General features: G+C 39.5%; 1 protein-coding gene across 1 annotated transcript in view; it reads right to left on the bottom strand.

Moving 5' to 3' along the window:
- Window positions 1-963: 963 nt before the first annotated feature.
- RDX (radixin) overlaps window positions 964-13,517 on the bottom strand; it is a 102,836-nt gene continuing 90,282 nt past the window's right edge. Inside the window, exons 15-16 of the mRNA XM_019941927.3 lie at window positions 4,320-4,417; window positions 964-1,348 (exon numbers count right to left, since the gene is read on the bottom strand). Coding sequence (XP_019797486.1) covers window positions 4,351-4,417 — 67 coding nt within the window. The 3' untranslated portion in view covers window positions 964-1,348; window positions 4,320-4,350. The remainder of the gene's footprint in view (window positions 1,349-4,319; window positions 4,418-13,517) is intronic.

Below are 13,517 nucleotides of genomic sequence, written 5' to 3'. Positions count from 1 at the left end.
ATCCCCAGGCCTTAGGGCTGAATGGTTCTACACCACCTGCCGCTTATAATCGAGGAGAGGCCTGGCAAACAGCAATTTGATAAGAATCACACGAAGTTGTGTGGTTATCTTTTTTTTTTTGTGGTACGCGGGCCTCTCACTGTTGTGGCCTCTCCCGTTGCGGAGCACAGGCTCCGGATGCGCAGGCTCAGCGGCCATGGCTCACGGGCCCAGCCACTCTGCAGCATGTGGGATCTTCCCGGACCGGGGCACGAACCCGTGTCCGCTGCATCGGGAGGCGAACTCTCAACCACTGCGCCACCAGGGAAGCCCTGGTTATCTTTTAAGTTATAAAAATGCCTGATAAGCAAAGATTTCAAATAAATTATGACAGCAGTTTGGGAACAAATATTTCTTGATAGTAGACAAACAGCATTTAAAAAGTTTATTTGCTTATGTGTCCACTTTAGAAGGGCACTGTTTCTAAAACAACCAGACTTACTTAGTGCCCTCGAAAGACATCAGGGACAGATGGAAAATTCAATATCATGTTGGCATATTTTGTGTGGTTTTTCCGAAAATCTTTAAGGGGTAACTTTGTGACTGGCAGGTGAGTACCTGTCATATAATCCAAGCACAATACATTCCTGAAGGATTTAAGAGTGACTATAAAATAGCTGACTCCTGTTGCAAATTGTCACCCAATCCTCTAAGCTTCAGTCCTCAGACATTCAAGCCACCTCGGAGCGTCAGGAATAGTGCAACCTAGTGAATTAATAATGTGGCTTCATGTCCCAGCTCTGCCACCGCACCCCTCAACCTTCTTTCTCCAAACACTGGCCAATTCCAAGCTAACACTTTGTGAAATCAGAGAAGATGAGAAACTGAGAAGGGGCAGGCAAGCCCGCTGGTCAGTAGGGCAATTCCTCGAGAATGTGATATTCACTGCCTACCATCGGTGTGCAGAATCAAGCGGAAACTAAATGCCCCAGGCTGATGTTAGCATATATTTATTGCTACATTTATATATACAGTTATACAAACAGCCCAGACAGGAAAGGGAGTATTGCAACAATTTCTCCAGATGCCACAGATGTGTTCCAGGAAACAGAGCTGCATACCACTGATTTTGCTCTCAGTTTGAAGCCCAAAATAAGTCACATACATTTTTTTTAAGTGGAAAGTTCTCCGCATATCCCTCTTTACAAGCTAGTCATGCAGAAAACAAGTGGGTTCTCAGAAGCCTGGGCCTTCAGGCATCTGTTGCGGGGATGGTACCTTGAAGACAGGATGCAGAGGATGCTGGCTGAGGACTGCCAGGTGCAGTGCCGAGTTCCCACGTCCTGGCCCGTCTCTCTAAGGTCTGTCCCTAGGAAAGGCAATCGAGAGAGGTGAGGAGAGAGACAGAATAGCAAGAAAGGGAAAACCAACAGTCGACCAAGGTGTGGAAAGAACCACCAACAAGAGCCCTGATTGAGGGAACATTCATCCATCGGGTTTCAGCTGAGATTATGGACTTTGGGGGATACAGACATTCAGAACATCAGGCATGTCTTAGTACGACCTTATCCTAAAGCTCGCCATGTGCGTCAGATGCCAGGGACCTGCGTGAAGACACAGAAAGTGAACAGGAAAGTCAGGCAAGAAAGAAGAAAACTGAACTTTTAAATATTACCATGATAGGGTTGAAAAGGGCACGACCCTGATCACCTTTCCAGTAACATGTAGCCAAGACAAGAGTTTACTACTGAATTATGAAGGGGGATGGAATGTCACCAAGGAAACACGATGACGTACAAATTGCACCAAAACAAAGGTGGTTCCACAGGCTCTACACTCTGACCTCAGCCTTGCTAAAACTATTTTTGGTCTCAAAAGGAATCTAACATGGTAGATATTGCAATGTTCAGATCCAGAATCATGATGTGGATATGAGATCATGGTATAAACATACTCCCCTTCATGTCACAGTCTTATAAGCCTTTGTGACGTGAATCACAAGAGAAGTAAGCAGCCTGTGAGGCAGGTGTCCCCAAGGGATTGGTCACCTTATTTACACCAGCTCTGTCTTACCCACCTCAGGCTACTTCCCCCTCAACCCCCCGACCCCAGGGTGTAGGAAAGAAGGTCATCAGATCAGGTCTAACTCAGCCTCCTAAGCTAAAATCAGCCTAGCACCTCAGAGAAATGACAAGGCCTGAAGGTTGAGAGCAAGAAGCCTGTGGGTCTGGATGCACCAGACAACCAGAGGCCTTTGGGGTTGATTCATGATTTGGATACAGCCTGACACCCGAGGCTGTAGGGTATTCTATCCCTGAAGAAACCAGCCAGCTGCAGTTCGTCCATGGCTATCCTTGTAATTCCTCGCCACCATAATCCCACGGGCCTGCCCAATCACAAGCAAGAGGGTGAGGATTCTGATGGAGAAACCCTCAGGACAGTGGGAGTAGGACCGGAAAACTGTCAAAAGTTCCTGTCTTTTTTCTTGGGTCAATAACACTACAATCAACTAAGGAGGGGGGGCCCAGCTGTTCTTCTGAGGCTGTCAACTATGTGACTTTTCAAGCTGGAGGATGCAGCGACTGCCAACTCCCTTGATCCTTTAATAAATTCATCTTTGGACAATTCAAAACCTCTGTCATTTGATCTTGACTTTTCTGGTAAGTCATGCAGAAACTTTCTTTTCCTACTTCTGATGGCAACAACAGAGTCAAACTCACTCAAAGGATTTGCTCTAAAAAGCAAAAACACTAAAGGGTGAAAATCAATGAGGAAAAATTGCAAAACATCAGGCAAATTTCAGTTGGAAGGATCTTACCAATCAGCAAACAAAATAGAAAGAGTTACATAAATGCCTGCACTGGAAGAAATGATTTAAAGATGAATAGCTAAGAACAGTATTGTTTGTGGCAATCTATGGATCATTAAGAACATGTTTTAACCAAGGATTTTAGCTCAAATATCAAGAATAAGATTAACTGGATTCTATGGAGTCACAAACACCCCTTTCAAAACGAGTGAAAGCAAACAATGATGGATGTGTCACAAGGACTTCAAGTGGATTTTGAAACAATGAAAATATTTTGGTGATGTCATGGAATGTCAGAGATTCTTGCATGACCTTAAACTCGTTTCACAGCAATCCAAAAGTCAAGGTCATTAAAAGGAATGCAATAATGCCATTTGCAGCAACATGGATGGACCTAGAGATTATCATACTAAGTGAAGTCAAGTCAGACAGAGAAAGACAAATACCATATGACACCATTTATATGTGGAATCTAAAATATGATACGAATGAACCTATCTACAAAACAGAAACAGACTCACAGACATAGAGAACAGACTTGTGGTTGCCAAGGGCGAGGGGGTTGGGCAGGGAAGTATTGGAAGTTTGGGATTAGAAAATAAAGAAATACAGAAATAAAGTCAAGGCCAAAGAAGCAAATCATTTCTAAAAGTTCCCCAGCCTAAGTGAACATATATCACCATTTTTCTACGTCACATGAAAAGAACCTAAAAAATAATATTGTTATAACAGAGTTATTCCACATTTTAAAGTGTTATCTAAAATATATTCCCATATAGCTAGAGATTGGTTTATAGAATTGTGGGAGGTTTAATCAGCAAGTTGGGGGAACTCAAATGTACCACTCAAGATCTACAAGATAAACCACATGGCTGTAGTTTTATTTAGAAATGGGATGGGTCAAAAAATCAATTAAAGAACTTTGAAACAACCTCTTATCATGATAATCACGTTGATCAACGATTTTTAAATATTTCCAAATTGAGATCAATGCATAATACTAACCTGGCTTACGAACCAATTCTGGATTTTTTCTACTTAATATATAGGTATGGCACTTCATTTTTAAGTAGATCTGAACATTTTTTTAAATAAGAAAAAAAAAAACCTTCTAGCAGCACACAAGTGTCATATGTGTGAGCTTGCACTATAATACTCTACATCAAGGGGGTTCTTTCACAAAGGTAAGCAAACAGTCTAAAGTAGCGTGTCTAATCAGCTCACCAAGATTATAGGTAAAATTTCATTTTAATAAACTCTATCTGACCTCAGTGTTCTTGATTGGCAAAGAGCCAAAGAGATGCAAACAACTGAAAAAAAATCTGGAGGGGGTGGGATTAGGTGCTGTAATGGTAGGGCTGGCTCTGGGTCAGCTCTTTTGACTGGCATTTCACTAGATGAAAGGCTCTGGGCTGTGGATTAACAGATTCAGGTTTTACGGGGTCCCGCCAGCATTTTTGCAGTGGAGAGGGTATGGCAGGTCTAATGGGAAGGTGGGCTAGCCCTGGTCAAGGCTGCCAGCTGTACTTACCCAGTGAGGGAGGGAGCCTTCTTCCTAACTGTTACATTTGCTTTATACTGCTTTGGCAAGAACGCATCTGGAACAATGCATACAGTTTGGGTCCCCACCTTTTAAAAAAGACATCAAAAGGTTAGAAAGCGTTTAGAACACAGAAGGAAGCCAAATACTGTAGTACAGAAGCCAGAAGCACCCTTGTCACCTTGCATTATGTAGAGCCTTCTACGTAACCAAATTGCCAAAGTAATCTCCTTCCTAATCTTTAACCTCTAACTTTTCTTTTTCAATCACTTTTGAATCTCTACTATTACAATGTGCAAATAAGAATAACTTTAAATCTCCCTTTTGAAAAGATGCTAGAATTCTAATAGTTGCAGCAGCTCTGCACAAACTAGTCATTTTCATAAGACTACCAGATCTCAAAGCCATCAAAATCTTTTTAAGTATTAGAGTAATGCTGAAGATCAGATTTTATATTTTGAGGTTCTCTCTTGATTAAAATATCTTTCAGGCACCAACCAGACTTAGGTACCAAAATACTTCCTGGTGCCTACTTTAAAATCAACACTTGCTATCTATGAATAAGCAATGGCTCAATATACTGTACCTGCCTACTAAGACTAGGGTGAGTAAGACAAACACACAATCAAAACCACCTCCCCTGCAGCCATGTTAGCACTGCAGCGGCTAAAGAGATCAATTTCAGCCCTACTTTCTCTGTTCTGTCTTCTTCAGCTGACTCACCTGCCATTCTCAGACATAGCCCTTAGAGACACCAAAGACAAAAGTCACAATTAACTCCAAAAAGAAATTGCTAAACCAATGAAGCTTATACATGTGTTAGTTTTCTGACTGGGGAGAATATTGTTTACAGTATTTTCTATGCTTGAGAGTTAAGCAATTGGAAATGGTAATCTCTATCTTATAAATGTGTTACACATCAAAAGGGCATCTGTGGTGGGCTGTTTCCTATGGAAACCATGTTATAGATGATCAGTTTGGTTTCCAAGCAGTTTAATGCATAATGAAAAACTGAGTCTTGCAGCAAAATACAGCAGAACCCTCACATTTTGATAAAGGAACACTGAAACAAAGCAGTTTTATAATTTTTCCTTAATAGTGAACTTTGATGTTAAATGGGCAGAATTAATTAGAAGGTGATTAAGTAGTACTTGAATTTAAGAACACTTTAAAAAGAATTTTAAGTATTTTCAAGGCCTTTGAAGGTTAGCAGAGCTGGCACTTTATTGTACCAATTGTCATTTTAAAATGTATTGCTGTATCTTTTACCCTAGTAACCAGCACTATTCTCATCATTCTTAACCATAATTGAGGTAGATTTGCAGTACCCATAAAGGAACAAAAGGGGAGAGAGAAGAAAAAGGACGGAAAAGAGAATGATTGGCATGAGTATACTGAAAAATATTTGGAGGAGCAAGAGAAAGGAGGATGGGGGAGTAAAGTGAATAAATATTAAGGTATAAGAGAGAAAATAAAGTTAAATGAGGGGTTACAGTGATAACAGAGGAAACTACATGCAGTTGCCTAAAAGAAAGGTAGCAAAGAGACATCATCAGAAATGTTGAAAGTTTGCCACCAGGTGGCGCCATGAAATTAAAATACCTCTAGAAAACAGCAACCCTTGTTGGAGGGGCGGTGAGTGGAAGATACATACAAATCAGAGGGGCAGGATATTCACAATACAGGTGACTCAGTGTTCGTGGAGTGCCAAACCACAGGTTAGGACATACATCATATCAAGTTATCCCAGGAACGAAACTTGGTTTAATATTAGAAATATCTATTAATTCAATATGTTAACAGACAAAAAAGCATACACATATTATCACAATATACACAGAATTTGCATTTGATACATTTTAAACACCCTTTTGATTTTTAAAAAAACTCTTAGAAAAACAGGTGTATATATATAAAAGGAAGTTTCATTAACCCGATAAAGGTCATCTGTCAAAACAGCAAACTTATGTCATGGCACACGTTAGAAGCATTCTTGTTAAATCAGAAATGAGGTGCACTTATGTTCAACATTGTACTGAAAGCTTTAGTCAAATCAACTCAGTAAGATAAGGAAAAGAAGTTATATGGATTGAGAAGACAAAGAACTGTATTAAGTGTAGATGACTATTTATGTAGAAAGCCCAAAAGGCTTCACAAATTATGAGAAAAAATAAGAATTGAGCAAGGTTCTTGAATATAAGGTCAGCAAACAAAAATCAACTTCATTTTTATATACCAGCCACCAATAGTTTTAAAATTAAGTACTAAAAAGATAGTAAAAATAAGATGCTTAATAATAAATCTAACAAAAGAAATAGATGATCTAAATGGAAAAATTTAAACTTTACTGAGAAGTATTAAGGAAGACATAACTAAATGGAGAGATATTACATATTCATGACTAGGAATACTTAAATATTGTACAGATATAATTTTTTTCCAAATTAATCTATTAATACATTTCTATCAAAACAAGGTGGAGAAACTTTTAAAGAAAACAGGAAAAAAGAAGTCACTTCAAAGAGGAGACATGAAAGGCCCATAAATTTAAGAAAAATTCTGAACTATATTAGTAATCAAGACAATGCAAACTAAAAGCACATTTTAAACCTATCAAATTGGCAGAAAGTTAAAAAAGTTAGTGATATTCAAGTGTGTTGAAGTCAGTGTGGGTATAACCTTCCTTTGGAAAACAAGTTGCTGGTTACACAGAAAAGTTGAAATGCCCCTGTAACTGAACAATTCCCCTCTCTAGGTAGAGATACTGTTGCTCACACTACTAGGAAATATGTTCAAGAAGATTTCAGGCTATATTGTTTGTAAAATAAAAAATACTAGAAACAATCCAAGTGCCCATTATCAGGGGAGTGGATAAATTATAGTGCATTCATAAAACAGACACCCTCACAGCAGCGAAAATGAATGAACCACAGCTATATTCATCAAAATGGATGTGTGTGTGCGCATGTATGTAAAGTAGGTAAAGTTCACAGGCATGCAAAAGGAGACATTATATTGTGGATACAAACAGTTAAAATCAAAGAAGAGGGAGACATGATAGAGAAGGAATACAGAATGCCTAAGTTACCAGCAATGTACTATTTTAAAACGGATGCATGAGTACTTATATATATATTTACATGTATAATACTACATAAGAATATATACTATATATAATAACAGATTTCTTTATATTTCTCCTAGACACTGTTGTAAAACAATCTCTAGTTTGTAAATGTTTAAAACTTTCAGAAATTGATGGAGGAAAAATACTACAATAGACAGGGAAGTTATAAATTTTGTTCCAATTATCTTTGGTCTTTGAACCATTAGAATTTTGAAGGTCTCAAATCGTCTAGGTAGAGAAGTCAATAGCTACTCCAAGGACACTGAGTAAAAGAAGCAACTGTATTATTCCCACCGTGTCTGACACCCTCATCTCTAAATAAGTGATTCTCAAAGTGTGGTCCCAGAACAGCAGCATTAGCCTCACCTGTTAAAAATCCAAGTTCCTAGGCACCATGTAGACTTACTGAATCAGAAACTTCAGGAGGAGCCCTGCAATCTGCATTTTAACAAAGTCTGCACGTGATAATGATATATGCTAGTTTGAGAACCACTGCTAGAAGTTTCTCAAATGTGTAGGGAAATCTCTTCATTACTACAAAATAAGACCCCTGTACCATGAAATAAAACAATCTAGACAGCTGAGAAAGCCACACTGCTGGCCCTTGGAAGAACGTAACTGTTTTTAAAATCCTTTAATTCAGAGGTCAGCAAACTATGGCTCATGGACCAAATCCAGCTCCCCATCTGTTTTTGTAAAGACCATGATTTAAAAATTAAAAGAAGATAATTTTATGACATATAAAACTGTATGAAAAAATAAAAAATAAAATAAAATTGTATGAAAGTCGGATTTCAGTGTCCATGAATGAAGTTTTACTGGAAGGCAGGCGGCCAGGCTCCTTCACTTACATACGCCCATGGCTGCTCTTGTGCCAAAACAGCAGGGCTGTGTACTTGTGACAGAAACTATTTGGCATGCAAAGCTTAAAATATTTAATATCTGGACCTACCTTTAGAGAAAAAGTTTGCCAACTCCTACTTTATTCAGTAATTACAATCTACTAACCTTGAAGCAAAATATAATCATAGTGATTTCCTCTTAAATGTACAATTTTCCTTTTAATTCCACAGGCAAAAATCTAATAGTTTAAAAGAATTCTTAGGAAAGTCAAAGCAGAACCATTTTTATCTACAAGGTAAATCAAATAACCCACACAGAGCATCTGGAGAAAGTTGTTAATTATGCTACTTTCTCTCTGTCTTCAATATTGTAATGTGACCAAAAAAATGACTGGTGAATTTTAATGGAATACTCCATCACGTTTAGTTCTGTAAACTAGTTTAGCAATCTCCTCCACAGGCATTTCCTCAGGTGTTTCACTTAAACTGTGAGCCTGTCTCAAGGCTGCACTGTGACTTATTTCTCAGGCCTCAAGCTGTGGCCACCTTCCTCCCTGGCTCTGTCCCAGGCTGAAACTCTCCAGGCAATCTGATCCTCAACCTCTTGAATTTTTTCTAGACCAAGTTCAGTTCTTATCACTGAAGTCCTGCTCACCAAATTTCTGAAATATTTTATTTAACATCTATTAACTAGCTCAAACAGCCTATTTCTATACATATCCATCTTCACTTCTCAAATTGCATTTTTTTCTAGATTTCTAAGATCCCTTGAGCACAGACCCTTCATTTGATTTCGAGGGCTTTAACACTCAGTAAAAAGAAAAGGATGCTTTCTCACCCCCACAGGTATAAATTGTATATTTCAACTTCAAATCTTTAAGCTATACCCACCTTTTCTTGAAAATGAGAGCACTAAACTCTTCACAGGTTGGCGTTACTAGCCCACACCAAACAGTGGAATAAGTCTGGTCCCCAATTTGATGGGGTTTGATCTCCAGGTCACTGTTACTCTGTATTCAACATAACATTTAGAGCATTCTTCTCTGGCCTCTAAACTAATGAATACATTCACTTTAAGTTATGCAGACAAGAAAATCCTCTGAAGGGCACCGTCATGTAAACATGTCTCAATCGCAAAGTTGGCGTTTTGTAGTTTCTAAAAACGGGTGGGGGGAAGATTTCAATTCAAAGAAACCCAAACCCAAATGCAGACTCTGCCACTCTGGTGGCCTTTGGGCAGGTTACTGAACTCTAAAATGGGATAGTGCACCTACCTCCAAGGACACCTGCAGCATTTATGACATCTTTGTACAGATTAGGAAAGTGTGTCCCTTCCTCCAGGCACAGGTGAGGTCCCAAGGTGCACGCTTATCTGGTACACACTAAATTTTTATGTCTGTCCCTCCACTTCTGCCACTATGCTTGTGTGAGCTCCTTGAGATTTGGCTCCTTTCCAACTTCATCTCACAAACAACTCTCCCCTGGGCTCACTTAGCTCTGGACATACTGCCCTCCTTCCAGTTCCTTGAACCAGTAAGCCCTTTCTTGCCTCAAGGTCTTTGCATATGCTGTTCTCTCTACCTGGAATGCTTTAAAGCAAATCTTGTAAACTGGTGTCTAGTGGGCCACTTCCAAGAGAGCAGATACATTGTTTGGCTTGCAAAACATTATCTAAAATTTTTTAAATAGCTGATGTGTAAAATTTGAGAGATTTCACATAAAATTACATTTCTACTTAAATATTTAAAGCATTATTCTTTGGATGCTTTTTTAAAAAAGCTGTTTGCTGGCTTATCTTGGAAAATCAAAATAGCACTGCTTTGAGGAGCTGCCGCCCTCTTTAGACCCGGCGGGAAGATTCCCCCACCAGGCCCAGTGTGCTCATTTGATCCTTCTGGGCATTTGCATTTGCCATCTTGATTTAAATTTAAAAAGCTAGGCTTCTCTTTTTTCAGGTGGCAACTTATATGCCAGTTCCTCACAGAGACTTTTTCCGACCTTCCTATCCCCGATTATCATCCTATTTTCCCCAACTCAGTCCCTTGTTTCTTTCACAGCATTGATACAAATTTGCTGCTTTTATAGGTCAAAGATGGTTGAATATTAGCAATTTTACATGATTCAATCTAATACGATTCACAACTTTTAAATTATTCTGCATGTGTTTCATGACTTACCATAGAAAGTAAGTCCATTAATAAGGATCTAGTCTTCTTCACTATTATATTCTTAATGATTAGTAGGTACACAGTACCTGGAAGGTACTAGGCACTAAAATATTTGGATGAATAAATGCAAGGACTCCTCCTACCAAAATTTCCTTAGTAGCTCCAGAACATACACAAAACCCATTTTTACCTATCCTGAGGTACCTAGAAGTAGCCCAAGTTATAAGTGGACTTTCCTAACCCACAGCCCAAGGCAGTCCTACTATACCCTGCTCAACTCTAGAGCTGGCTTTAGGCCCAGATTTCCATCAGCCTCTGCTTACATAGCTGACACCCTTGGTTCTAGCACTGGAAATGACTCCTAAGGTATGATTTTTTCCTGGAACCCCTGTGCAAACCAGCATTGAGACCACCATTGGACATCCACTGAGATGTTCCCTCAGCCCTAAAGGGAAGCTGGGGGAAAATTGTACGTGTTCCTGAGATAAATGCTGACAATTGCAATAACTTCTACATCCTTGGAGATGTTAGCAAGGGGTCTGCTGTTCCCCAGATCTTTGTATGTATCTCTTGTCTACTTGTCTGTCACACTATATCTTAACTCTTCGTTTCTTCCTCTAGACTATGAAAGTTTTTAAAAATTATTTATGAATCCTCAGGACCTAACTTCAAGTACTTAACAAGTGCTTAGTGAATGAAATTATTTGAATGGATTAAATCATTCAAATGCTACATGGTGCACCCCTAAAAGGTAAACATGCATACAGATTTTCACTTACTAGGTACAATTTCATGGACTGGAGCAGGGCTGTGGGGTGGGGTTCATGCCAGTGTCAGCTTCAGACATCTGGAGCTGACGGAGGACACTACGAGAAAGAGCACTTTCCTGTTCTGTGTTTGTGGAAAACACTTCCCAGAAGATACTATACAGTTAAGCTAAGCAAAAAACTAGTGTTAACTCCAAAGCAATTGCTCTCTTCAATGATTTTCTTACTGCCAAAGCCAGTGTACATTGAAACATTGTAACAGACCTGTTTCCTATGGCTTTGGTGGTCACCCAGGACGTTTAACTCTGCCCTGTTGTGTTTCTGCAGCTCTCTCCTGAACGTACTCTTCTTGCTTTGGCCAGCCCTTAAATGTTGGTGCTCACCAGGGCTCTGTACTAGCTGTTCTTTCCTTACACTTTCTCCTTGGGAACTCTTATGACGTTCCATCAGCATTCCAAACTTGTCCAAAAAAGCATCACAGGCACATCCACACCTGCTTCCCCTCATGATTCCCCAGTGTTTCATAGCACCACCTTCTGAATCTCAAAGTTTATACTTTCTCAGTACAAACAGGTAGTTCCAGCACGCTCCAAGTCTTTTTGTGCCTGAAGGTATTTACATACATAGCTCCCGCTATCTGGATAGCCCTCCTATCTTTGCCCCTCACGCCCTCCCACCATTAAGAATAACTCATTCTTAAAGGCTTGGCTTAGGAGTCATCTCCTCCAGGAAGCCTTCCACCAAGACTAGATGCCTTCCTCTGAGCTTCCAGAATTCACCCACTTATTCATTTAACAAAAAATTTTGAGCTCTATCATGCATCAGGCATTGCTCGAGGCACTGAGCACATTTCATTGCACAAAACAGCAAAATTCCTGCCCTCATGAAGCTTACATTCCAGTGGGAAAAGACAGATAATAAACAATACAAATAGGTAAAAAAATATTAAAATATATATATATTAAAATATTAAAAATATATATAGTGTGTTGGATAGTAAGTGCTACAAAGAAAAATAATTAAGAGACATGGGTAGGGAATACTGGGGAAAGTGTAATTTTAAATAGGGTAGTAAGGGAAGGCCACATTGAGGTGACATTTAAGCAAAATCCTGGAAGTGGCAAGGAAGTGCATCATAAAAATACCTGGGGAGAAAAGGCATTCCAGGATGACGTAACAGGAACACTGGCTAGTTTAGAGAATAACAAGGAAGCCAGTTGACCTCAATTCAGTGAGAAAAGCGGAAATCAGCAGATGAGGTCTGAGAGTGACAAGGAATCAGATGATCTTGGGCTCTGAATGACCACTGAGAAGGATATAGCTTTTACTGAGATGGAAAAGGTCTGGAGAATTTTTGAGCATGACAGGATCTGACTTACCTTTTTAAGGCTACTGTCTTCATAGACTGTAGAATATCAAGAGAGGAATCCAGAAAATCCATCAGAAGGCTCTAGCAATAATACAAGCAATCCTGGTGTGTGGAACAGGGTGACAGCTGTGGAGGATGTATGAAATGGTCATTTTTTGAATATATTATATATTTTGAATGTTGGGCCAACAGGTTTGTGGTTGGAGCGGGTGTGGGTTATGAGAGAAAAAGAAGAATCACATTACAGTCAAGGTTTGGGCCAGATCCACTGAAAGGAGGGAAGACGAAGGGGAAGACTGAGACAGGAGCAAGTGGGCAGGGGGTGGGAGAAGACCTCAAGTTTGGTCTGACATAGCAAGTTTGAGATGCTTATTAGATATCAAAGTGGACATGTTAGGTAGATAGTTGGATATACACATCTGGAGTTCAAGGTAGAGGGTTTTGGCTGGAGATTTGAGTTTTTAGCATACAGATGGTATCTCAAGCAACAACACTGGAGGAGGACACTAAGGGAACCAAGTGTAGACGGGGCAGACCTGGGCCTTGGCACACTCCAACATTAACAGGTTGAGGAGAGAACATTACTTACTCATACACACACATTATTTACTTCGTCTACTGGGAGTAGACCATGAACTCTTTACTGCTCAGAACAAACCATGTCTATTTTATCTCTACATACTTAGCAGAGGGCCTGGCACACACTCAATAAACATATGCTGAGCAATACCATCTAAAGAGAATCACAAATAAAATTCTTAAAAGGCAAGAAGACATAAAAACTGGAATCCAAAGGACTGGAGTATAAATACCAATACCCACACTACTGACAGATGAACAAAAATATTATGAAAAACAAAATGACAGAAGTTAATAAACACCTTTAATATGCCAAGCTGTAAACAAAGTACTCCAT

The sequence above is a fragment of the Tursiops truncatus genome, chromosome 8 (assembly GCF_011762595.2).
Source record: "Tursiops truncatus isolate mTurTru1 chromosome 8, mTurTru1.mat.Y, whole genome shotgun sequence".
Classification (NCBI taxonomy): domain Eukaryota; kingdom Metazoa; phylum Chordata; class Mammalia; order Artiodactyla; family Delphinidae; genus Tursiops; species Tursiops truncatus.
The sequence above is the reverse complement of the archived record's forward strand: the minus strand, read 5'-3'. Positions and strand labels throughout refer to the sequence as shown.